General features: G+C 48.7%; 1 protein-coding gene across 6 annotated transcripts in view; it reads left to right on the top strand.

Annotated features, from left to right (window-relative positions):
• Positions 1-27,474, top strand: part of F8 (coagulation factor VIII) — a 216,063-nt gene that overhangs the window by 77,937 nt on the left and 110,652 nt on the right. For all 6 annotated transcript variants that reach the window (XR_012725311.1, XR_012725310.1, XM_075324077.1 and 3 more), the window contains exons 15-16: positions 6,687-6,843; positions 20,330-20,518. Coding sequence is in view for 4 of the 6 variants with exons in the window: in XM_075324077.1 (XP_075180192.1) it covers positions 6,687-6,843; positions 20,330-20,518 (346 nt within the window). In the remaining 2 variants the exon portion in view is untranslated. The remainder of the gene's footprint in view (positions 1-6,686; positions 6,844-20,329; positions 20,519-27,474) is intronic.

The raw sequence follows: 27,474 nt of genomic DNA, 5'->3' as shown, positions 1-27,474 counted from the left end.
CTTTCCACCGGACCAGAGATCCTGGACTTGGTCATCACGGAGCAACTCTTGTGGAACTGCCCTGAGGATCTCCGCCAGTTCATCCGAGACCAGAAGCCAAAGGGGTCCACGGCTACAGCTGCCCTGGCCGATGACTACACCAACAATCGGGCTCCTGAAGCCAGGAGAGCAGCCACCAGCAGCACCTGGAGAGGGGGTAAGATGAACTCTGCGACTGCCCCACCTGCCCCTAGACTGCAGGGGGTGTCCCCCTCAACTCCCCTCTCCAGGCCCGTGGCGGAACCAAGACGGTGCCACCAGTGCAACCTACCTGGACACTTCAAGGCCATGTGCCCTCAGCGTCCCAAGGCCCCGGCTCCGTCCCCGTCCCAAGGGCCGCCCAAGGTGTATTGTGTGGGTGGGGGTGGTGGTAGGTCCCTGGACAGCTTCCAACCTGTCACCGTCGGCCGGTCTGTGACCATAGGACTGCGAGACAGCGCCTCGGAGGTGACTCTGGTGCGGCCTGAGATGGTGTCCCCCTAAGACTTGATCCCTGGAAAAACCCTCGCTGTCTCCGGGATTGGAGGCACTGACCCGGCGCTGCCTGTTGCTGACATTTATGTGGACTGGGGCGCAGGGCGAGGGGTGAGGGAGGTGGGGGTAACTGATCGGATCCCTGCAAACGTGCTACTTGGGACAGATTTGGGGCAGATAACCTCCCAGTTTGGGCCCCAACCAAGGGCTGAACCTTCAGCCAGTACTGACATGCCTCCGGACAATGTTAATGTGTTATCTATGAATGATGTAAGGGAGGAGGGAGTGAACTCTGATATTTCTGCTTGCATAGACACCATAGACACACACACAGCTGCAGCTGTGACAGGGGAGGGGGTCAGAGAAAGGTGTGACAATGCCTCTACAAGTAATCAGCCTGTGAGCTGGGATCTGTTGCCCTCTGCAGGGATAAGCAGAGAGCAGGGTGCTGCAGGGGGAGGACCAGTGTGTGGGGTGGGGGCTACCACAGCAAATGTGGGGTCCCCAGAGATTTCACAGCGGGGTTCTGTTGCTGCAGGAGGGGAACAGGCAGGTGAGATTGGGGCCGGTCCAGGAGCGGAAGTGCTCCCAGGTAAGATCTCGGTGCATGGTTCCCCCACAACCGGGGTGTCAGGAAGCCAGGTAGGTCTGCCTGAACCGGCGACTTGGTCAGGAACGGAGGAGGAGCAGGCACGACCCACGGTCGCAGCGGCTGTGGCCGCTGTCACCCGCAGTGGGAGTGCTGGAAGCCAAGGGGCCTCCCGGAGGTCCGATAGCTCTTCCCCTTCTGACCAAGTGGCAGCCGAGTCAGGTGGAGGCCAGGACACAGGTCCCGGGGTACTGACTGAAGATGTGACAGTCTCGTCGATTCTGGCCACATCTAGTCAGGGGTTTCAGGCAGCGTTAGAAGCTGACGACAGCCTGAAAGCTCTTAAGGAGCAGGCGGCACAGCCTCCCTCGGACTCGGACCCGGAGCGAGTGGTCTGGGACCAAGGACGGCTGTACCGGGCCACGGTCCAGCAGGGTTCACCGGAGGCGTGGCCCAGGGACCGACAGTTGGTGGTACCCTATCCGTTCCGGACGGAGTTGTTGCGGATCGCACATGAGATTCCGATGGCCGGACACCTAGGGATCGCTAAGACCAAGGCCAGGTTAAACCAGCATTTCTACTGGCCAAAAATGGGGGCCGATGTGGCTGCCTACTGCCGTTCGTGTGAAACCTGTCAGAGAGTGGGGAAGGCGGGACCACACCCCAAAGCCCCACTGGTATCTCTGCCAATCATCGATGAGCCTTTCAGGAGGGTGGCTGTGGATCTGGTCGGCCCGCTGGCCATCCCCAGCAGCTCCGGGAAACGCTTCATACTGACGGTAGTGGACTATGCCACCCGGTACCCAGAAGCAGTGGCCTTGTCGTCCATTCGGGCTGACAAGGTGGCCACCGCATTGCTGGAGATTTTCTCCCGAGTGGGTTTTCCCCAGGAAATGCTCACTGACCGGGGGACCCAATTCATGTCCCAGCTGATGGAGGCCCTCTGTAAGCAAGTCCAGGTGCGACATCTGGTGGCCAGCCCGTACCATCCACAGACTAATGGCCTGTGCGAGCGGTTCAATGGCACCTTAAAGCAGATGCTTAAGATGTTGGTCAACTCCCATGGGCGTGACTGGGAGCGGTATCTCCCACACCTGTTATTTGCTTACCGGGAGGTTCCACAGGCCTCAACAGGATTCTCACCGTTTGAGCTCCTGTACGGGCGACGTGTGCGGGGCCCCCTGGCTCTGGTGAAAGAGGCTTGGGAAGGGGATTTGGCCACCCCTGGAGTGTCGGTTATCGAGTATGTCATGCGCTTCCGGGACAAAATGCAGGCCTTGACGCAACTGGTACACGACAATATGGCTCAAGCCCAGGCCGATCAGAAGCGTTGGTACGACCAGAACGCTTGTGAGAGGACCTACCAAGTGGGTCAAAAGGTGTGGGTACTGGTCCCCGTACCACAGGACAAGCTTCAGGCAGCCTGGGAAGGCCCATACCTCGTGTACCAGCAGCTCAACCCTGTGACGTACCTGGTCATCCTGGACCCTGCCCGTGGAAGGCGGAAGCCCTTCCATGTGAACATGATGAAGGCACATCATGAGCGGGAGGCATGTGCGCTCCCCGTGTGCAACCTGCCCGAGGAGGGAGAAGCGGAAACCCTCTTGGATATGCTAGCCCAGGTTAGGGCAGGCGGATCCATTGAGGATGTGGAGGTTGGCCACCAGCTCTTGGAGGACCAACGGTCCCAGCTGTGGGCCACCCTACACCCCTTCCGGGGGTTGTTTACCAACCAGCCCGGAAGGACTGACTTGGCTGTCCATCACGTGGACACTGGGGATCATCCCCCGATCCGGCGTTCAGCATATCGGGTCTCCCTGGAGGTGCAGCAACACATGCGCCAGGAGATTGACGAGATGCTGAAGCTGGGGGTGATCCAGGCATCCAACAGCGCTTGGGCCTCGCCTGTAGTCCTCGTCCCTAAGAAGGACCGAACCACTCGGTTCTGCGTGGACTACAGGGGGCTCAATGCGGTCACGGTCGCCGATGCGTACCCAATGCCACGCATCGATGACCTGCTCGATCAGTTGGCCGGGGCTCAGTACCTGACTATCATGGATCTGAGCCGGGGATATTGGCAGATCCCCCTGACTCGCAAGGCCAGGGAACGCTCTGCCTTTATTACCCCATTTGGACTGTACGAGTCCACGGTGATGCCATTCGGGATGAGGAATGCCCCTGCCACTTTCCAGCGGATGGTCAACACCCTGCTCAAGGGACTTGAAGGGTACGCGGCCGCGTACCTGGATGACATTGCCGTCTTCAGTCCCACCTGGGAGGACCACCTAGAGCATCTAGCACAGGTGCTCAGGCGGATCCACCGGGCAGGTTTGACCATCAAGCCGGGAAAGTGTCAGCTGGCCATGAGCGAGGTCCAGTACCTCGGTCACCGGGTAGGTGGGAGAACACTGAAGCCCGAGCCTGAGAAAGTGGAAGCCATCGCATCCTGGCCCACCCCCAGGACCAAGAAGCAGGTGATGTCCTTCTTGGGGACCGCTGGGTACTATAGGAGGTTTGTTCCATGCTATAGTAGCCTGGCAAAGCCCTTGACGGACCTCACCAAGAAGAAGCTGCCCTCTGCAGTCGATTGGACAATGGACTGCGAGACAGCCTTCCGGGCCCTAAAGGACGCCCTGTCCAGCCCGCCCGTGCTACAGGCAGCCGACTTCACGCGGCCGTTTGTAGTACAGACCGACGCCAGTGACTTCGGCCTCGGTGCGGTGCTCAGCCAGGTGGACTCTGCGAGCCAAGAGCACCCAGTCTTGTACCTGAGCAGGAAGCTGTTACCAAGGGAAGTTGCCTATTCCACGATGGAGAAGGAGTGCCTGGCCATAGTGTGGGCCCTGCAGCGTCTGCAACCCTATCTATACGGGCGCCACTTCATCGTGGAGACGGACCACAATCCCCTCAGCTGGTTGCACACCGTCTCTGGGACGAATGGGCGATTGTTGCGATGGAGCCTTGCGCTCCAGCAATACAACTTCACCATTCGCCACAAAAGGGGCCGTGACCACGGTAACGCAGACGGGCTGTCCCGACAAGGAGAGGTCGCGGACGGGCGCACGGGGGAACACCGGAGTGTGCTGCCCCCTAGCGCCCTCAAAAGGGGGGAGGTGTGAGGCAAATCCCGGGATATGAAGATGAATTATGACTCCAGTCATAATCCCTCATCACTCCCTGGCAGTGCCCCCTCCCTTCTTGTTCTCAGTGTTCCACTTACACCTCCATGGCCATGTCCTGTGATATGGAGATGAGGTGGTGTGGGAACAATGGACACAGGATGACTCCCTGCCGTCACCCTGTAGTAGGAGCTGCTAGCTAGTTAGCAAGGCTATGGAAATAGCCAGACAGAACGACTCCAGTAAAAAATGGTTCATATCTCGCAAGCCATATTTCCGATAAATATGGCAACCATAAAAATGGTGTCTCCGCATGCAGACGATGCCGGCACACCCTTTTTATGGGAGCAGGACATTGGGAAATGCCCCAGGCGTGATATCAGCCAATGGGGAACTGGCAGACAGGTCATGAGTCCCCTCGTTCTGTAGCTAAATTCATAACTGTCACAATGAGAGCATTGGCGTCCGCCTACGACGCTCCCAGGCAAAGTTATGGCCCATATTCCATGTTGGGATATTGTCCATAACTCAAGCCAGGGGTGGAGCAGTGCTCCCTGTGAGGTCACTAAGGTAGGAGGGGACCTGGATGTGCCCAGGTTGATAACCCTACTTCGGCCATTTTCCAGTGTTCTTTCGCTGGGGGTCACGTGTAGGAAACATCTGTGGGAGTTCCTGGAAACCTGGTCTACAGCGCCCCCCTGTGGCCAGACGCACAAGGTAACTGATTGAATTGCATACCTGTTTGTAAAACATGCTTTATCTGTAACTGTACTCTGACATATGTATATTCTGTAGATTCCCTATTGTATATATTGTAGTTTCTAGTGTGCTTTAGGCTGATTAAATTATATAATTAATCTTGGGCTGTTCTGTTATCTCGATCTTGAATCCCACGTCTGTGTGTTCGGCTAATAGTTACCGTGAAGCGGTTGGTGGCAGCGAGTTGTGCCAAGGATTATTGTGGGGAGGCCAGTGAGATTCGGGAAGATATTATATATTCCGCCCGCGGAGGTCGGGGGAATATATACCCTACTCTCACCGGGGACCCTTCAATAATCGGCATAAGTAGTATAGCGGCCTCCTTGCTTATTGTCGGGCAATTCCATAATTGGCCTGACTATAAGAGGGGCGCTAGAGAGCGCGTCACGTGCTCTGTCTGTCGGTCGGGAGGTATAAAGGAGGGGTGACCCCCACTTGTTACCCCCCGATTGTGACGTACTGGTAGCCAGCGCGGGGGATTTCTGAGTGACCCCCCCGGTGGTTTGTGACTAAAAACAAATCCGTCCCAATATGTGCCGGTACATATACCCTCATATATCAGATTTTGTACTAAAAAAGTGTCAGTGCCTATACAATATAAATACGGGGATCTACTGTATACCTGTGGTGGTAAATAAAGAGTAAATGGGCTTAGATCAAAAAGCAACACTTGGTCTCTTTAATGGGAGAGACCCCTCATAACTATGAAAGATACCACAATATCATGGACAAATGAACAAACAGTCCCTGAAATAATAAACGAAATGCCAAATAGCTATCAATAATACCGCAACTCGACGCATTTCACCATTGCCAATACCGGACTAATGGGAGGTAGTCCATAGCGGGCGGTTCCTGGAAATGATGATGCCAGAATTAAAGCATCCTCAACTTACCATGTAAAGGCCCACAATATAAATAGCATCTGTAAATGGAGAAGAAACCCCCCCCAAAGAAAATAAAAGAGCAATGAGGTAGATGGCATTCAACGTTAAAAGAGTAGGATCCATTTAGTTTAGATCACTGCTCCAAAAATGTATTTCAAAATTAACCTAAACAACCAACACCAAATCAAGTGTGGAATAATGCATATTCATGAGCTCTGTATAACCCGCCCCCATCACTGATTGGCAGCTTTCTACACAGAGTGCTAAAAATCTGTGGTAGGGCGGATTATACAGAGTTTATTTATATGCAGGACTACATGACTACAGGTTTACTGGTGATCTCATGATAATGTCCTGCTGCTAAAACACTGATTTTATCAAAACTACACCAAGCAGTCGAGTAAGTGACACATTACTGGAATCAGGGATTCTGATATTTTGCTTTTGTCAGAGCAGGTTACAAAAACCCTGTTATAGATTACCTGTATTAGTAAATAGGCATACAATTATAAGACAAGGGAATTCAATGTATCTGTTGGGCTTGTCTTTTATCACCAGCCTTCAAAGGTTACTAAAGAGTTTGTACCGTACATGGAAGTTATCTTTTAATCATGACATGTGATAGCTTGCTGATTTCTGGTGCTGGGACCCTTATTGGTCCTTAGAATGGGTCAGTGGTCTTTCATGTGCACCACTGCTCTATACGTATGTTCCTGCCTTTGCTTCGGATCCTCCCTTACACATCACAGTATCTAATGATTACGGAAAACCTAGCACATGGTTCTGCAGCATCACATATTGTCCTTTCTTACTTTTCAGACATCATGATTCTCATGGTTTCCAGAGGTATAAGAAGGTCGTGTTTCGTGAGTATCGAGATAGTAGTTTTAAGGAGCCAGCACTTCGCGGAGAGAGGGATGCACATCTGGGTCTGCTGGGGCCCTGTATCCGAGCAGAAGTGAATGATGAAATCATAGTAAGTGAATTCTAATATATAAAGCTGAGTGTATGTGTGTGTGTGTGTGTGTGTGTGTGTATGTTCACTAAAGGAATCCACACCATCGCATTTACAATCACAAAATTTTGCATAGACATCCAATGTGACTCAGGGAACGTCATAGACTATGTTTTGACTGGAAAATGTAACCCCGCGCTTTACAGTTATTCTCAAAAAAACTGCCTCCATTAAAGTGAATGGAGGTGGGAGCTACAGGCTATTAATAGAAGCTGTGATTGGTTGCTATAGGAACAAAATAAATTGTTAGTATAAGAATCTTATGTGTGAAGTAATAAGCTGTCGGTGGGGAAACGGATAGAGAGAGACAGGGAAAGAGACAGACAGAGAGACAGACAGAGAGACAGAGAGGGAGACAGGGAAAGAGACAGAGAGACAGAGAGATGGAGACAGGGAAAGAGACAGAGAGATAGAGAGAGACAGACAGTCAAAGAGACAGAGGCAGACACACACAGACAGACAGACAGACAAACAAGGAAAGAGACAGACAGACAGGGAAAGAGACAGGGAAAGACACAGAGCCAGGGAAAGAGACAAAACAGGGAAAGAGACAGAGACAAGGAAAAAGACAGGGAAAGAGACAGAAACAGACGGGGATAGAGGCAGAGACAGACGGGGAACGAGACAGACGGGGAACGAGACAGACGGGGAACGAGACAGATGGGGAACGAGACAGACGGGGAACGAGACAGACGGGGAACGAGACAGACGGGGAATGAGACAGACTGGGAATGAGACAGACTGGGAACGAGACAGACGGGGAACGAGACAGACAGACACAGAGATAGAGAGAGACAGACAGATACAGATATAGCGAGAGACAGACAGACACAGACAGACAGAGATAGACAGAAATAGACACAGACAGACAGAGACTGGGAGACAGACACAGAGACAGCTACTATTCCGGGCAACGCCCAGGTACTACAGCTAGTCTAATATATAAAGCTAAGTGTATGTATGTATGTATGTATGTGTGTATGTCCTCTAAAGGAATCCGCAATAAGGCATTTACAATCACGAAATTTTGCCCAGCCACTTCAATTGACTCAGGGAATGTCATAGACTATGTCTTTAGGGGACATTTTCACCCCATGCTTTTTTCGTCCCCAAAAAAGCTTACTTACCGTTTGTATGTGTGAGGTAATATATTGACTGTTTTGATAGTTCGCCTGGATATTTATCAGGTGGCCTACAGCAGCCAATCACAACTCTGCTTCTATTTTGCTACAGGTCATTAAAAGGAGCTGTGATTGGTTGCTGTAGGGCTCGAAGGACATTCTTAGTATAAGGCCCTGTGCGCACTAGAAAATGGAATTTTCTTAAGAAAATTCTGCAGGCTCTGAAAGATTTCTGCACCCGCGGAAAAAAAGCGCAAAGAAAACTGCACCGAAATCCGCATGCGTTATATTGTGTTTTGGTGCGGTTTCGGTGCAGGTTTTTCGCGGGTTGGTACATGTGTTTTAATGCATTTTATACAATAAAGCACATTGAAAAAGGAAAAAAAAAGGTCATTTTCTTTCCGATATAGATAGATAAAGAAATAGATAGATAATGGATAAATAGAAAGATAGATAAATAGATAATGGATAGATAGATAGATAGAAGGATAGATAGAAGCATAGATAGATGGATAGATAATCAATAGATTGATCCGTCCTCTATCAATCAATAGATAGAGTCCCTGTGAGCACACACTGCATTTCTCACGAGCGGTAGTGTGTTCACATTACCGACCGTGAGAAATGACCTGTGGTTACCCCTGCAGGCTCATTACGAGGCTGCATTCAGTACAGTGTGTCAGTCGCGGCTGGATGCAAGCGTTGTGGGACCTGCGTGGATTACACCGGAGCTGTGTGTTTGGGGGGGTCAATAAAGGGGTGAACCAGGGGCTTTTTTGTCTTTTATTTAAAATAAAGGATTTTTCGTGGTGTGTTTCACTTTACTTACGGGATAATCATGAAAGCTGTCTCATAGTTAATCATGATGATTAAGCCTGGATTTAAATGGCAGCGATGCGCTGCCATTTAACTCCTTATTACCTGGATTGCCACCGCATCACGGCAATCTGGAAGAGCCGGGGACACTCCGGGACTGTCGCATAATGGATGCGACAGTCCGGGGGCAGCTGCGGACTGATATTCTCAGCTTCGGGAGGGGGGGACATTAACCCTGACCCTCGCCATCCCCAGCCTGAGAATACCGGGCCGCCACTGTGTGTTTACCTCGGCTGGACGGTAAAAATACGGCGGAGCGTTTTTTTTTTTTATTTTTATATGTACGTTTGATTTCTGTGTATTCTATATGTCTGTGTCTGTGTGTGAGTGCGATATGTGTGTGTTCTATGTCTGTGTCTGTGATGTGTGTGTTTACTCTCTGCTCCACTTCCTCTTCCTGTCATAATGACATCACTTCCCTGCAAAATGCAGGCAGTGAAGGACATTATGTCCCGAAAAACGCGAAATACCGCAGGGAATAACGCAGGAAAACGCAATGAAACGCACAGAATTTGCTGTCTGAGTTATTCCCTGCGGGATTTCACGATTACATTACAGTCAATGGAGTGAAATGCCGCAGCTACCTGTGGAAAAGAAGTGACATGCAATTATTTTTGCTGCGGGAAACCCGCAGCAAAACATGCAGCTGTCAAAGTCCGCATAGTGCGGACAGCATTTTTTTTTCAATAGGATTTGCTGGTGATTCACTGCAGAGATCGTATGAACATTTCCTGCAGCGAAACATGCAGCAAAACCGCAGGAAATCCGCGGCAAAAACCGGCAAGTGCGCACAGGGTCTAAGACAGCTTATGTGTCAATCAATATGATTTTGGTGGTGAGAGAGGAGGGAGAGAAAGAGATAAAGAGGTAAAGTGGGAGAGAGGAAGAGATAGGGAGTGGAAAAGTAGGACCGAGGGCAAGAGGTAGAGTGGGAGAGTAGAAGAGAGGGAGAGTGGGAGAGATGGAGTGTGAGAGAGATAGTGAGTGGGAGAGAGGGTGAGTGGGAGAGATGGCGAGTGGGAGACACGGCGAGTGGGAGACAGGGCGAGTGGGAGAGAGGGCGAATGGAAGAGATGGAGAGTGGGAGAGATGGAAAGTGGAAGAAATGGAGAGTGGGAGAGATGGAGAGTGGAGGAGTGGGAGAGTGGGTGAAAGGGAGAGTGGGAGAGTGAGAGAGTGGAAGAGAGGGAGTATGGGAGAGAGGGCAAGTGGAAGAGCGAGAGGCCGAGTGGGAGAACGGGAGAGAGACAGAGAGAAAGAGACTTAGTTAGGTTTGCTACAGACTGCCACTGAAAATGTATACAATATATTGACTGAAAAGTGCCACCTATTGTGGTCATGTTTAGCCTTGTAGATATGGCAGCATAGGCAATTTCTGCAATGCATAAACTAAAATTCCCTAAAACCATAAATTCTCCTATTAGACATCTTTTGTGGATTATTTTGACCACGTGCCACACACTATGTCTATAGTTAAGGCCACCTTTTTGTGATGGCCCTCGTCAAAGTGTTGTTGTGTTCCTCCAGATTGCCATTATCAAACTGTGTACAGACACATTTTCTTTACAAAGAGAATTATAACACTTGACTGCCTAATAATGTTTGGCCAAACAGACATTTTATGCATCTACACTGATGAGCAAAACGGTAACAATGTTTTGAATTTTTGACTTTCAAGCTACATATTTAACCATCGACTACAAACATGAGACTACCTTCATTTTATAGACAATCATCTTGGCTATCTCATACATAAATTTGACTTGCAGCAATTTATCATATGATTAGTTATGCAGATTCTTGTCATGTCATTGCATTGTTACTGTTTTGCTTCTGATGGTGGAAAAATTTTAGTCTTCCGGTATAGTACAAATTACAACCCCATTCTCACAATTTCAACAGCCATTAAGATGATTTCCCAATAAAGAGAAACAGCATCATCCAGCTCATTGATAGTGATCTCTCAGCCAAGAAACTTGCCAAACTGCATCATATGAGCGCCATGACAGTTGGAAGAAGAACTCCGTCCATCCATTCAAAAGCCAATAGGACGTCCAAGCAAAAAGTCTGCTTATCACAAAGTCTATGAGTCCTAACGCTACAAACACGGCAGTAGAGGTGGCTCGTAGGCTTCATAATAGTGAGATCACAGATGTCCATGCAAGCACTGTGTGACGGTGAAATGGTGTCCCGAAAAAAGAAAGAAGCCTCAAATGCAATACCGTCATAAGAAGCATTGGCACGAATGTACAAAACCGTGTGAAAAGTGGACAGTAGAAGATTGGAAACGGGTGATTTGGAGCGATGAGATAAAAGTCAATAGGCTAGGCTCTGATGGGGAAGATGGGTCTGGAAGAAACAAAGGAAAAATGTGTCGGCGGGGTCACGTCGTAAGTGACGCACATCCGGCATCGTAAGTTCATTGAAGTGTGGCAGGTACGTGCGATTGCGATTGAACGTTAAAACGTTCATCGCATACACATCGTACCTGTCTCTAGAATTGCACGTCAGATTGTTCATCGTACCCGGGGTAGTACACATTGCAGTGTGTGACACCGCGGGAACGAGACTGCTGAGACCAGATTACCCTCAACCAAAAACCCTCCCATGTCCGATTAACCACTCCGAGACAAGTTAACCAAAATACAAACTTTATTAGGAGAGCTTTATAAAATTGGTAAACATCTCTCATCTTTTGTTGTGGATGGAGGTCGGTCACAGCACAATTAACCATTATAAATAACCACTTTCAAAACGAAACTTTGTGCCAGGCCGGACTTCCGGCGCACTTTAGCCTTCGTAATTGAACTGTGTTCCTTGAAACCGCTGTGACTGTAAAAGAATAACCAAAAACTAGGGAGGGAGGGTGGGACAGCACCGTCCGGATCTCACAAGGTGAGGAGAGACCGGATCCCGGAAAAGAGGGAATATTTATAGGGGGGAAGAAAGGGATTATGGGAACATTCCCATTGGACAAACCCTTTGGAAGGGGAGGAGGGAGAATCGGACATGCGAGGGGGACTTAACCCCTTACTACCCGGGCACAGCAGTCAGGGTGCATTCAGTAAAACACTGACATGCCCCTGAAGACTGCTGAGACCAGATTACCCTCAACCAAAAACCCTCCCATGTCCGATTAACCACTCTGAGACAAGTTAACCAAAATACAAACTTTATTAGGAGAGCTTTATAAAATTGGTAAACATCTCTCATCTTTTGTTGTGGATGGAGGTCGGTCACAGCACAATTAACCATTATAAATAACCACTTTCAAAACGAAACTTTGTGCCAGGCCGGACTTCCGGCGCACTTTAGCCTTCGTAATTGAACTGTGTTCCTTGAAACCGCCACGGAGGAGCAGAGGCCCTAGACTGTGCTCCGACCCCCACCCATAATGAACAAGGCCTGCTCAATACCGTCTTGCAGGCCTGATAAAAATATGTCTAGGCCAATATTATTCAAATGAACGCCATCGTTCAACATCAGGGAGGAATTGTCCCCTTCCAATTGCCAGTGTCTAACGACGATCCCTGCCTTAAAGCGGACAAAACGCGAAATACGTGAGTTGAGTGTCCGCCTCGAACGCTCCAGAGCTGCAGCTCCTTCGGCCCCTCGCCAGACAGGCCGGGAAATGACCTCGGACCAAACAAGGACAAGTTCAGGAAAAAAGGCATGAAACTTGTCCACGTCAGACCTCATTGTGGTGATAAGTTCCGCCAAACGGCGGGCACCGAGGTCATTTCCCCCGGCGTGAATGACGAGGACCACCGGAGTTAAAGCAGACCTCGCAATTTCCACAACCTCCGGTATAACTTGAGGCCATATGAGACCCCTAACGCCTCTCCAATTGACTTCGAAGCCCCGAAAGCCAAGGGCACGTCCTCCAGGTCGATTCTCAGCCCGCTGTCCTGCCCAGAAAATATAGGAGTGTCCCAATAACCAAATGACAGGTTTGGCAGCTCCTAAAAGAAGAAAACTGTCAGTGACACATGTACAAGAAGGCAAACCTGTGCAAAAGAAAATTGATTAAAGAAGCAGTAATTCTGGTCTAATATATCTCGCAAAACACGCGGAACGCCACCGGCCTATGCGCTGTATGACTTCATTAGGCAATCCCGCCCGGGCGGCCTCAGTCGCCGCCCCAATCCGGAAGGAGTGAGTACCAAATTCGCCGGCGGGCAAACCCAGGAACTGCAAACATTTTCGAAAAACGGCTAAAAATTGGAATCTCGTCAGGGGGGAACCATCTTCATGGACCAGGAAGGAAGAACTACCATGGCGCAAAGCGATATAGTTAAGGGTCAATGTAACAGGGCATACCGGACCATGAATAGCAAACAAAGATATCCAGCAGCCATTTCCGGTTTGATCGGTTTTAGATTTACGAATTCTAATCCGTAAACCCCCATTACACAATGCGATGTCGTCGTGCCGAAGGCCCCCATGAGTGCCTCTGGCAGGAGAAACCAACTCACTAATGCGCAATGCGCCAAAAAAGGCAATAGCAAAAGAGGCGGAGAAGAGGGCAGACTCGAAAGGAGGAGGACAAACAGCGGAGATATGTCCGATGATACGAGAAAGGAGGCTAAAGGAAACCGGCCTTCTACACTCCCTTATGGGCTGCCCCCTACCCCACCCCTTAACTGCTTGCTGAACTATAAAAAACTTAGTAACGTCCGACCAACCTCGGAGTTTGAAATGAAAAGCAAGCCCAGACAATCGGTTCCGCGCTACCGCGCAGGAAGCACCTTTTTTATACAGATGGTACAGATACCGGCAGGTAACGTCCAGTCTAGCCGAATCAGAGGTAGAAACCGGATAATTAGCTGCAAAAATTAGCCATTCATCCCATGCCTTACCGTAAGCCAGCCAAGTCCTCGGGGCCAGTGAAGACGTCACCAAAGGCATCAGCTGCATTCAAGCAGGTCCCATATGCTGGGTGGACACGACATTCCCTCTGGTTGTGCCCGAGGACACAGCTGCCGAAATTTCTGAAATTGAAAACGGGAAAGTGAGTCAGCGATAGCGTTGCACCTGCCAGGCACATGGCGAGCCCTGAACCACATATTGAGCTCGAGGCACTGCAGCACAAAAAATCTAAGTAACTTTAGGACTGGCAAAGAGGATGAAGTCAGATGGTTTATCGCGTGCACAACGGACATATTATCAGTCCAGAATAAAATTCGTTTATTTCTGAAGGCTGGCCCCCAGATCACAACAGCTGTTACTATGGGGAACAATTCAAGGAGGGTCAGGTTGGACACAAAACCTCTGTCGTGCCAAGATTGGGGCCATTGCTCAGCACACCATTGCTCGCCAAATATAACGCCAAAACCCAACGATCCCGATGCATCGGAAAAAGTGATATTTCTTCATTGGAAAGAAAGTTATCCTGAAAACAAGTTTGACCATTATACCTGGATAGAAAATCATTCCAGATAAACAAATCAGCTCTCAAGCAGGGGGTAATCCTGATGCGATGATGAGGAAGGCGAATGCCTTTAGTGGCAAGTGATAACCTCCGGGAAAAAACTCGGCCCATTGGCATGACACGACAGGCGAATACAAGAAGGCCCAGCAAAGATTTTATCTGACGAAGGGTCACACTACGAACCGAACAAAAACCCATAATCAGAGAGCGCAGCTTTACTACCTTGTCATCCGGGAGGCGGAATAGCATTGAATTTGAATCTATTTCAATACCGAGGAAGGAAAGAACCTGGGAGGGGCCTACTGTTTTGTCCTTCGACAAAGGAACACCAAATCTGGACATCAAACTGCAAAACGAATCCAATAGAAGCTGGCAATGGGTGGAATCTTGAGGGCCAACAAAAAGGAAGTCATCAAGATAATGAATAATAGATTGGGAACCAGATTCCACCTTCACGGCCCATTCTAAAAAAGAACTGAATAGCTCAAAGTATGAGCAAGAGATTGAGCAACCCATGGGAAGGCATGTATCGTAATAATAAAAACCATCTACGAAACATCCCAACAGATGGTAGCAATCCGGGTGAACCGGGAGAAGGCGGAAAGCCGACTCAATATCTGACTTGGCCATCAAAGCCCCCGGTCCCGCTTGCCTAACTAACGCAACAGCTTTGTCGAAAGAGACATACGTGACTGACGCATCCGAATCGGGTATACCATCATTGACAGACAAACCTTTCGGATGTGAAAGGTGGTGAATTAAACGAAATTTCCCAGGCTCCTTCTTCGGGACGACCCCCAGCGGGGACACCCATAAGTTGTAAAAAGGGGGTGATTCAAAAGGGCCCTTTAATCTGCCTTTTTCTAACTCACAGTTTATTTTATCAAGTAAAACTGCATGAAGCTCCGTCGCAGACTTTAGGTTACGGGCAAAAAGGGGGTGTCTGTTAAGTTTAAAAGGAATAAAGAAACCAAAAGAGAAGCCGAAGCGCAGCTGCGCCGCCGCATCCTTATTGGGGTACCGGTCGAGCCACGGTCCCATCTCGGCTACGCTCACCGGCGTCCCGAGTCTCAGGTGGGTTTGACGGCTTTGTTGGCAATTTCGCCGAAGGGCGAGGGCATTTTGCCGCTGCGTGGGGGCCTCCGCAAGCAGAACATTCATGTTTATACCTGCAGAGACCAAAGAATCGGCAGTGCCCTTCGTTGAATTGCCAACATGTGCCGGGTCTACGGACGGCCACTGAACTGGAACCGGCGGAGTTGCCAGGGGCCGCGGAATGAAAGGGGGCTTTAGGAGTCATCATGAGGCGCAACCAGGAATCAGTAGCTTTAACCCCCCAACCCAAGTGAGGTTGCAGGGCCAAACGACGCCTGAAATCCTCATCATAACGCCACCACGCAGATCCGCCGTGCGCTTTGTATGCATTATAAATGGAATCAACATATATAAAAAGCTCCGAACAGCGTTCGGGGTGCTTCTGACCCATAACACCTCCCAATACAAAAAAGGCTTGCAGCCAGTTATTGATAGTTTTAGCGACCCTGGGTTTTTTGTCAAAAGGACGTTCGGCGGAACGCCTCTCTTTGTCAACCGTAAATTGGTCAGTGGAAACAAGCGACCAAATGTCTATGTAATCATTAGCCCATATTTTGTTGACCGTCTCTGGGTCAAGGTGAGAGCCCAAAGGGGACATACCACAAAAGAACGTGTCCTTATGTATATCAGCCCGAGGAGGAGGCTGAAATCTCTTCTCGGGCTGATTTCCAAGTAATAAGGGGTTAACCAGTATTTTATTACCCGGGGTATTTAAATGAGCTAACAGCGCTTTTAAAGACATAGCTGTATTATCACCTCCCCAAGCCCCAGAATAGTTGTACTCACCGACCGCTGGAGCATCTGTGGGATTCACCGATACATGTGGAGCCGTTACCAAGTCGGCAGCCTGTGGTTGAACCAAATAGGGTTCGGCATCTCTCCGGCGGCTTGATGTGCGACGAGAGCGCCTACTGGAAGTAATGGAGTCGCCGGATGACTCAGCCGTGGTTGATGGCGAACGCCATCTTGATGAGCGAGACCTACGGCTTCTCCGCGATGAACGTGACCGCCGCTCAGAATAAGCTGAGCGGCGACTGCGGTCCCTACTGTACCGCCTGCGTCTATATGGGCTGCAAGAACGTGAGGAGGAGTCGGAGGCAGCGGAGCGGTTTCCGCGCCCGCGGCGTCGCCTACCGCGGGCCGTGCTTCCAGCACCCGCAGCATCCTGAACAGGGAGAACCCGTGGTAAATTCTGCAGCTCAGGGGGCACAGCCATCGCCGGTTGTACTGCGGCTGGCAATGCCATCGCCGGAGGCGCAGCCGTTTGGAACGGCAGCACCTGCGGAGCCACGGGAGGCAAAGCCATACCCACCTGAGCTGCAAAAGGCAAGGCCATCATTCCAGGGGCAGCAGGAGGCACAGCCGTCACTACGGGCGCCGCAGGAGGCAAAGCCATCACCGCAGCAGCCGCAGGAGGTAAGGCCATCACTGCAGCTGCGGCAGGTGGCAAAGCCATTCCCCCCCCCGGGTTCATGGAATGTATTGACATTTGGGAAGGTATGATGTTGGAGGAAGCAGCAGCCCCCACCCTGCACACTTCTGAAGTAGTGCAGTGTGACAGAGAAGGGAACACAGTAGATGGTGGGGGCTGCAGACTATCAGCATGCTCCTCAGCCGATGAGGAGCTGCGGCTCTGATTACCTCCCATCCTATAAGGTGCGGGCGCTATGCAGGGAGGAGGGGTGAGCTGGTGCAGCAGGGCACTTGTAGCAGGTGGGTTTTGGCGCGCAGGGACGTTATTTATTAAACTAAGCGGCGCCGCTTTGCCTGAGGGTGATGATAGGCTTGCGGCCGCCGCGTTCACTGCTGGGGGCGGGTGTGGGGACGCCACAGGGCGATTCGCGCGCGCCCGCCGTGCACGAGGAACGCGTGCACGCCGGGCGCGCGCGCGCCCCGCACGCATGCGCAGTGGGGAGCTACATGCAGGGCTGAGACGCTCCGGAGGGCGGATTGTGCGGGCAGGCCGCCCGCCGGCCGGAGCGTGCGGTTGAGCCTCAGGGGGAGGGGAACGCTGCTCACCCAATATAGCAGCAAGCCACGCATCTCCCTCCCTCCTGAGTCTGTCCCTGACAGCCTGATTGAGCAAATCGGTCATCTCTCACCGGGAAGGCTGCTGACAGCACCGTCCGGATCTCACAAGGTGAGGAGAGACCGGATCCCGGAAAAGAGGGAATATTTATAGGGGGGAAGAAAGGGATTATGGGAACATTCCCATTGGACAAACCCTTTGGAAGGGGAGGAGGGAGAATCGGACATGCGAGGGGGACTTAACCCCTTACTACCCGGGCACAGCAGTCAGGGTGCATTCAGTAAAACACTGACATGCCCCTGAATGAACAGATCTTACCTGCGTCCTGTGGCACCCGGCCCACAATGCGGAAGGAAGGAGGTGGGCGGGATGTTTACGTCCCGCTCAGCTCCGCCCCTCCGCTTCTATTGGCCGGCTGCTGCGTGACGTCGATGTGACGCCGAACCTCCCTCCCACTCCAGGAAGTGGACGTTCGCCGCCCACATTGAGGTCGTATGGACGGGTAAGTACATGTGACGGGGGTTACTCGTATGTGCGGCCCGTTCAACAAATTGAACGTGCCACACATACGATGAAGGCATTGCAAATTGCATACAAGATCGTATGCGAAATTGCAGCATGTAAAGCGGGCTTTATTCTCATGTCTGAAACTGTATTGGATGATGAGATATGGAGCCTGAAAGTCAAAAGTTCAAAACATTGTTACACTTATGCTCATCAGTGTATTTTGTGGAATTCATGTATTTACTAAAATAGACATGCCAAGTCCGGTGACTTGTTATAAGTGATGTCTTCTTTTAAGGTAGATGCTGTCTCTATTTTGTTTTCTTCTCAATCCAGCCCAAACCACGACAAAGACATCTCTAATGATTTTGCTATTGGAGAGTTTGCTATTGAGTTAATTTTGAATAATACTTCTGCTGTCATCTCCAGCCTTTATAGCAATAATAATAAATTCAGAGGAAAATTAATATAATAATTAATTTTAAATAATAATAAAATAATTACTAAATTAAATATTAAATTAATAAAAAAATAATACATGAATTAATAAATTCTAAATTTTTATTATTAAATTCTATTAATAAATTCTAGGACAGATCTCTAATTTAAATCACATCATATACTAGACCCATAGGTAAATTTAAACCACTTCCCTAAAGGCTGCTACGCAGCGACATCACTAGCGATGTCGCTCGTGAAAGCACCCTCCCCCGTCGTTTGTGCGTCACAGGCAAATCACTGCCTGTGGTGCACAATATCGCTAGCACCCGTCACACGTACTTACCTGCCTAACGACGTCGCTGTGGCTGGCAAACTGCCTCCTTTCTAAGGGGGCGGTTCGTGCGGCGTCACAGCGACGTCACACGGCAGCCGTCCAATAGAAGCGGAGGGGCGGAGATAAGCGGCCACAAGAAAGTCACGCCCACCTCATTGCCGGAGGACGCAGGTACGATGTTGTTCGTCGTTCCTGGGTTGTCACACGTAGCGATGTGTGCTGCCTCTGGAACGACGAGCAACCTCCATCCAGCACCATCAACGATATTTGGGATTTGAACGACGTGTCAACGATCAACGTTTCACATGCTACGACGTCGCTAACGAGGCTGGATGTGTGTCACGAATTCCGTGACTCCAACGACTTCTCGTTAGCGATGTCGTTGCGTGTAAAGCCCCCTAAAGATTATCTGTGCTTCAGATCAAATCTATAAATTTAGAACCTAGTTAAAGTCCCTAAATTAAATGAAATTAGACATCAAACCTCCCAAAAAAACCCCAGACCCAGGAATAAATACAGTTTCTGACCCAAAAGTTTTAAACAAATTTATAGCCTAGACTGCCTAAGACCCGCAACACACATCCGTTTTTTTGTACGTGTGCGGTACGTATTTGCACGTACCGGAAACACGTACACATGGAGACCCATGTTATTCAATGGTAGATGGCACACACACGTAAAATCACACGGAACATGTGTCCGTGTCGTAAGTACGTGTGTGCGCTTTTCAACACAGACGACATGTCCGTTTTTGGCCAGCAGCACGCAGGCACGGACCCGCTTTAGTCTATGGGTCCGTGCTTGCACGGACCGCACACGGAGTATGTCCGTGTTCAGCACGTATCGTCCGTGTCCGTTTTTAATCACGAAATCTGAAACACTTGTTACCAATCTATCAGGTCAATTGATGGCAAACAAAAACACCAGGATCTCATGATGAATGATTAACAACGTTAATTGGGTAAGAATGCAGGCCTTTATAAACGGACAGCACACGGACAGCACACGTACGTATTTTATGTCAATACGGACATTCCACACGCACACACGGCTCGCATACGCCATCACACGGATGCCATACGTACCGGAGAAACGCCCCTAAAAAACGGAACACGGACCCGAAAAACGGACCATGAGACACGTACGTTTTTTTTGCGGAAGTGTATTTTAGGCCTAACATATTATAGAACCCAGGCTAGAAGACAATAAACAAATTGAGATCATAGAACACACCCTTTAAAAAGTATAGAACCAAACCAGAACCTTTAAATACATACAGACCTCAGAAACGATTCTTGAGTAGAGACTGAGACGACCAGACACTTTAATAAATTCAGAACATATACTAGCCTAATGCAGCTCCATAAACCAGATTTCCGGTCACAGGAGCAGGTTCAAAACCTGCACGTTTGTCATGATTCATGGTATATAAACCATGACAAAACTAAAACATATAGGAAATCTTCTAGCACTTTGGGGAGCCATGGACTTGACTGTAACCTTAGGCACTTGGCGCCCACCCAAAATGGCCATAATATAATCCACAATTATTTGACATATGTATAGCTCTACCCCCACCCCCTTTTAATTTACATTCTTATATTATTCTATTATAGGTACAATTTAAGAATTTGGCCTCTCGTCCATACTCCTTCTATTCCAATGTTCTAGCCGTACCATGGAGAGAAGAGAATGTTCCCCCACAACAGACTCGTACATACACAGGGAAAGTGAGCTCTCAGTTTGGGCCCACAGATTCTGAAGAGGAATGCAGAACCTGGTTTTACACATCTAATGCTCATCCAGTAAGTGACCAAATAATTGTAGTCTTAAATGGAATCTGTCATGTTAAAAAACACTATTAACTTGCAGATATGGAGTTTCAGTCATCGCTCAGTGCATAGTGAGAGGCAACTGTAACCACGCCCCTGGCACTGACTGACAGCCGGCTCTGTACTGGTGCTGGGATCTCAGTTACAGCCGCCTCTCACTTTTGTGGTGACTGAAACCACACCGGCAGTGGAAAACTGGAGGTGACACCCAAATGACTGTTCTTGTTCCCTGCTGTCTTTGAACCATGTTTTCTCTGAATTGTTGCAGTGTTAAACTCCTTTAGTAATTTCCTATTTTACAAAGCATTTTTTTTTCATTGTTACATTATAGGTGCTATAATACTTTTAATTTCTCATCGCCGTAGCCATATGAAAGCTTGTTTTACGGGTATGAATTGTAGGCTAACAATCAAAATAATTCCAGGATAGTCAAAAGGTACATATATAGTGAAAAAAACAATCCCTTTAAAAATTTCTTATTTTATTAAATATGTCTTAAAAATTTCCCAAGTGATTCACCTATCTAGAAATTATCAAGGGTAGTATAAATATACACCAGAGATGCCACCCCTATTCAGAGGAAATACAATCAAAAGCAGAAAAACGGGAGTATGGGATCCCAAATGGGATTAATCTGGCCCTATTATGGACCTACCACCTCACACCTTCCTACCGACGGAGGTAATACCACCTTAACGTAACTGGGCGCCCCCGTTCCTCGGTGGCTATCCCTCACTTACCCTAATAAATTCCCTACCATATGAGGAGAAATGAGAGTGCCTAAGCAAGTTACCACTAATTATTGGTTGGACTCTTTACCCCTCGATGGATCTTAAAGAGAGGGCAAATGTAGCTACACCCTGTTACTCATATCTATTTAAGTATGCTCTAAGTCAGCTGGTCATTTATTTATATACAGAGATAAATCCCTAAACCAAACCGACTCAAGCAATATCTTACCTCGGATATGAGGTCTTTACTGCACAAAGGTCTTTCCTTTGTTCCTCGGACTGGTTTTGATAAGTTTGAGTGGACAAAGGACATCCATCTTTTTGGCCGAAAACTAAAATGGCACAAATTTTTTAAAAATAATGATCGGGAAAAATGTGCAGAATTGGGCATTGATCCGGAAGATTTGGGGGCATTCAATACATTGACAGACCTACTGGAGGAAGGGGAGTCAACTAGAGGCCTTGGACCATTTACCACATTAAAGAAAAAAAGTCATAGGCAGCCACCGGTGAGTGAGCTAAATAGCATTGACATTTTTGTGAAGGTTGTTGAGGAAGAATTGAGTAAGATCCATTATATTGAGGGTGCGGATAATTTGTCCGAAGGCGAGAGGGTGGCGTTACGAACTCTGAGGGAGGAACAAAACATTATCGTGAAGTCCTCAGATAAAGGTGGGAATCTGGTACTCATGGACCATGGACCATATAGGGAGATGTGTCTAAGTATATTGAGAGATAAGGACACATATAACATACTTAATAATGATCCAACAAAGATTTTTTGTGCTAGATTAGAAGAAAAGTTAGACGAGGCGTTGGATAAACGGTTAATTTCTAAGAATGAGTATGAATTCATGGTTCCTGTGAGTCCCATGATTCCCACTTTTTATACGATACCAAAAATCCACAAGGGTATAGACCCCCTCAGAGGTAGACCAATTGTGTCAGGAATAGGATCAGTGACGCAGAATGTCAGTATTTATCTTGACAATATCCTGAGACCTTTCGTTTCAACCCTCCCCTCATATATAAGGGATACACCTGACTTACTTATGAAGATTCAACACATCTCTGTGGAAGGTGATTTTTATCTAGCCTCCATTGATGTGGAATCTTTATATAGCTCTATCCCACATGAAAGGGGCCTGGAGGCAGTTAACCATTTCCTCCGATCCAGAGCAAATTTCCTATGGGATCATAATAATCTTGTTATGGACTTACTCAATTTTGTACTCACGCACAATTACTTCATGTTCGACAGTAAGTACTTCCATCAGCTCAAGGGCACTGCGATGGGGAGCTCATGTGCTCCCTCTTACGCAAACTTGTTCCTGGGCTGGTGGGAGGAAACTGTCGTGTTTGGAGATGATACTTCATGGTGGGTCCCGCTCATCCTATATTGGGGTAGATATATTGATGACGTTTTAGTCATATGGGTGGGGACCCAACAAGAATTCCATGAATTTATGCGATATATAAATGTCAATGATATTAATTTAAGATTCACTCACCATATTCATAGATCACATTTGGCGTTCTTGGATGTGGAAATTGGTATTGAAGACAATGGCACTCTATCAACTAAGACCTATAGGAAGCCAACCTCCACAAATAGCCTTTTACGCTGGGACAGTTTTCACCCCACTTCCCTTAAAAAAGGCATACCTAAAGGTCAATATCTTAGAGCAGGGGTGGGGAACCTTTTTACTGCCGGGGGCCATTTGGAATTTCCTACTAACCTCTGGGGGCCGCACAACATTATCAACTTGAAAAATTTGGTCAAACGATTAATTAACTCACCCTTACTGTGGAGGCAGGAGCTGTTTCTGTTTGGTGTGACTGTGTGTTCGGTGATATTGATCATCTTGTTTCTCACAGCTGCTTTTCCAGGTTTGTCTCGGTCTGGAGATGCTGGGGGCATATAGATCACAGGAGGGGCTGGGGCATATACATCACAGGAGGGGCTGGGGTGCATAAATTACAGGAGACACTGGGAGTACACATCACAGGAGGGGCTGGGGCATATGCAGCACAGGAGGGGGCTGGGGCATATACATCAGTAGGGGGGCATGGACAGCCTTGGCTGTGGCACAGACAGCACTAGGTGGCTGCACGGACTGCACTAGGTGGCTGCACGGACTGCACTAGGTGGCAGCACGGACTGCACTAGGTGGCAGCACGGACTGCACTAGGTGGCAGCACGGACTGCACTAGGTGGCAGCACGGACTGCACTAGGTGGCAGCACGGACAGCACTAGGTGGCAGCACAGACAGCACTAGGTGGCAGCACAGACAGCACTAGGTGGCATCACTAGGGAGACACAGAGAAGTCTGGGGGAGCATAGACATCAACAGGAGGGCACAGACTGGGGGGCATAGAAAGCAGTGGGAGGGTACAGACAGCAGTAGCAAGTTCAGAGCACTGGGGGGTACATAGTACTGAGGGGTGGCACACAGCACTGGGGAGCACGGACAGCATAAGGGGGCACAGACAGCACTGACCGTGGCATGGACAGCACTGGTGGCAGCATGGACAGCATTAGGTGGTGCGGACAGCACTGGGGGGGCATAGACATCACCCAAGGGGTATAGACATTACTAGGGGAGCACACACAGTACTAAGGGGTACACACTGTACTAGGGGTGTACTCAACATTAGGGGGTACACACTGCAGTAGGGGGTACACACTGCATTAGGGGGTACACACTGCATTAGGGGGTACACACAGCATTAGGGGGTACACACAGCATTAGGGGGTACACACAGCACTGGGGTGGTACACAGCACTGGGGGGTACACACAGCATTAGGGGATACACAGCATTAGGGGGTACACAGCACGAGGGGGTACACAGCACTGGGGGGTACACAGCATTGAGGGGTACACACAGCACGAGGGAGTACACAGCACTTAGCGGGGGGTAGCGATGGGTTGCGTACTCACAGTGAGGGGGAGGAGGAGTCACACAGACAGCAGGTCCGGGAGGCTGGTAAATCTGCTGCAGCTCTTCTGTGACATATCGCAGTGTGCTGCTTACCCCGCCCACCAGAGCACACTAGCACAGGCCGGGGTTAAGCCTAGAATGTATGGGCTGCAGTCAGGTCCTGGAAGTCAGGATCTGGATAGAGCCCGTACATTCTAGCATCTGCCCTCAAGGCATCAGGCAGTGAGATTTAAAGGGCCGGCAGCCGGGAAAAGCGCGGCTGCTGCCAGAGCACAGCGGTCCCTGGGAATTTGCCTGGGGGCCGCATAAAGAGTCGTGACGGGCCGTATACGGCCCGCGGGCCGGAGGTTCCCCACCCCTGTCTTAGAGTGAGGAGAAACTGTTCCAGCGATCGAGATTTCTATGAACAAGCAAGGGATCTTAGGACACGCTTTAGAGAAAGGGGTTACCCACATGATGTTCTCAGTAAGGCCTTTCGACATGCTCAGACGAAAGAACGTGGTCCACTTTTACAGATAAATCAAAGGCAGAACACAGAGGGGGACCTAATAAGAATTATCGGTACATACGATGATCAATCCGATAGAGTGTTCCAGGTCTTGCGGAGACATTGGGGGATTCTTAGAGCCGATCCTGATTTGGTAGATGTTCTTTCCCCACGACCTATGGTCACCTTCAGAAAAGGAGGCTCTATAAGAGATCAACTGGTGCACAGCCACTACAGCCGACCGATGCCAGTGGGCACGTGGCTTGATCGACGGCCTGTAGGTACTTTTCGTTGTGGTGGCTGTAAGTACTGTGACTGGATTAAACAGTGTAAATCGGTCATTAGTGCTAGCACTGGTCGTGAGTATTACCTGAGGGATTTCGCAAACTGTAAAAGTGAAGGTCTAGTCTATCTTGCAACATGTGATTGCCCGCTTGATTATGTGGGCAAGACCAGGAGGGAGTTGAGGAGACGTATAGGGGAACATGTCGGTGACATCAGACATAAAAGAGAGACCCCTATAGCGAGACATGTGTGGGACTTTCACCAGGGCAATATTAAATCAGTTTGTTTCAGAGTCCTGGAAGTGATTAGACGGAATCCCAGAGGAGGTGACTGGGATAATAGGATCTTGAGGAAGGAATGTCAGTGGATATTTCGATTAAAAACCCAATCCCCAAATGGCCTAAATGAACAATTAAATTATACACCGTTTATCTGAGGTTGACCCCTCTTTAGCTTCTTTCAGAGTAGGTAGTGTCCAATTTCTAGTTAGGATAGCCATTTAATAAACCACGGAAATGGTGGTTATTGTACTCCCTGCAAAGAGTGGGGAGATGATTATCTTTGTGGACATGGGTGATTCATTTTAGGATGTAGTCCATATCACTAGGTGGAGAAAGATTATTATTTCTCGGCACCCTTTTGCCCTCTTTATCATTAGAGGTATTAATATGTCCATTTGGTATATGTGGTAGTATACGGTTACTGAGTATAGTAGGGTTACAGTGTGATGGAAACAGTAAGTTTTTATTTGGATGTCCAGGAGCTTATTTATACTATTATATGACTTATTTGATGCTGGGAATACACCCCTCCCCTCCCCCCCCCCCTCCCCCAGCCATTCTCTTTTCTGAGAGTTTTGTGGTGCAGGGTTTTCCGCCCCAATATTAACTATTTGTATATGGCTTTAAATAACAGGAAGCTTTTCATTTCAAATCACTGAGCGCATGCGTCTTTAGTGCACGATACAAGGCAACATTGTCCTGGTGTGTTTCGGGCGCGTGCACAGTGGGGGATAGCATGTTAGGTTATGACGTGTCTGCCTGATTGCTAGGACAACGCACCCGTGTTTGTTTGGGCGTGGGGGCGTGTCTGTTCGGAGCAAGAGCAATGAGTAATGAATTAATGAGGTATGACATCGGGGCATGCGCAATGCCTACGATGTGATAATACGAAGCTTTTCATTTTAATATCCCTGAGCTCACGCGTCTTTAGTGTATAATATAAGGCAATATCGTCCTGGTATGTTTCGGGCGCGTGCGCAGTGTGGGATAGTACGTCAGGTTATGACGTGTCTGCTAGGTTGCTAGGGCAGCGCGCCCGTGTTCGGTATGGACGTGTGGGCGTGTCTGTTCGGATCAATAGCAATGAGTCATGAATTAATGAGGTATGACTTCGGAGCATGCGCAATGCCTACCTCGCACGCTCTAGCGTTAGAATGGGAACGGACATGCGCACTATACCCAGATGAGACAGAAGCCCGCTGGCTTATACCTGGGACATTGTTGCTCTCATTTGTTTGATATAGTCTATTTAAACTGCCGGCATAATGGCGGCAGCTGCTGCCATATGAAGACATGCATCACTATTGAATAGTTCCCTGTCTCCCTGGGCCTCCTGATGAACCGGATTAGAGGGCGGAGAAACGCGTCGAGGCAGTGCGGATGCACTTGATAAAGGGAAGTTAATTTATCAACTTTTAAAATGATATCTATTCATTCATAATGAGTGTATATACTGGCATTGTTCCAGAGTTTAGGATTTGCTGAATGCAAGTTAAATATATCTTTTTATCAGGATAATTTGGTATTTGGACTTTTTGCCCCTGTATATGAACTAATTACAGGTTGAATTGGAGCATATCAACCTGATCTAGATAGTGGGGTGCTGTGGTACCTGTTGTCCCTGTTTATGAACGGATGACCAGTTGAATTGGAGCATATCAACTGGATATAGATAACAGGGTATTGTGTTATTTGTTATCCCTGTATATGAATTGATGACCGGTTGAATTGGAGCATATTGACTGGACATAAATAACAGGGTACTGTGGTATTTGTTATCTCAATATATGAACTAATGACCGGTTGAATTGGAGCATATTAACTGGACATGGCTAACAGGGTATTATGGTATCTGTTATCCCTGTATATGAATTAATGACCAGTTGAATTTGAGCATATTAAACAGGGTATCATAGTGTCCCACTACTGCTGAATATACAGTCGAACATATTTGCTTGAGTCGGTTTGGTTTAGGGATTTATCTCTGTATATAAATAAATGACCAGCTGACTTAGAGCATACTTAAATGGATATGAGTAACAGGGTGTAGCTACATTTGCCCTCTCTTTAAGATCCATCGAGGGGTAAAGAGTCCAACCAATAATTAGTGGTAACTTGCTTAGGCACTCTCATTTCTCCTCATATGGTAGGGAATTTATTAGGGTAAGTGAGGGATAGCCACCGAGGAACGGGGGCGCCC

Source organism: Anomaloglossus baeobatrachus, chromosome 9, assembly GCF_048569485.1.
Source record: "Anomaloglossus baeobatrachus isolate aAnoBae1 chromosome 9, aAnoBae1.hap1, whole genome shotgun sequence".
NCBI classification, from domain to species: Eukaryota; Metazoa; Chordata; class Amphibia; order Anura; family Aromobatidae; genus Anomaloglossus; species Anomaloglossus baeobatrachus.
Note: the sequence above shows the minus strand (reverse complement) of the source record. Positions and strands in the feature narration are given on the sequence as shown.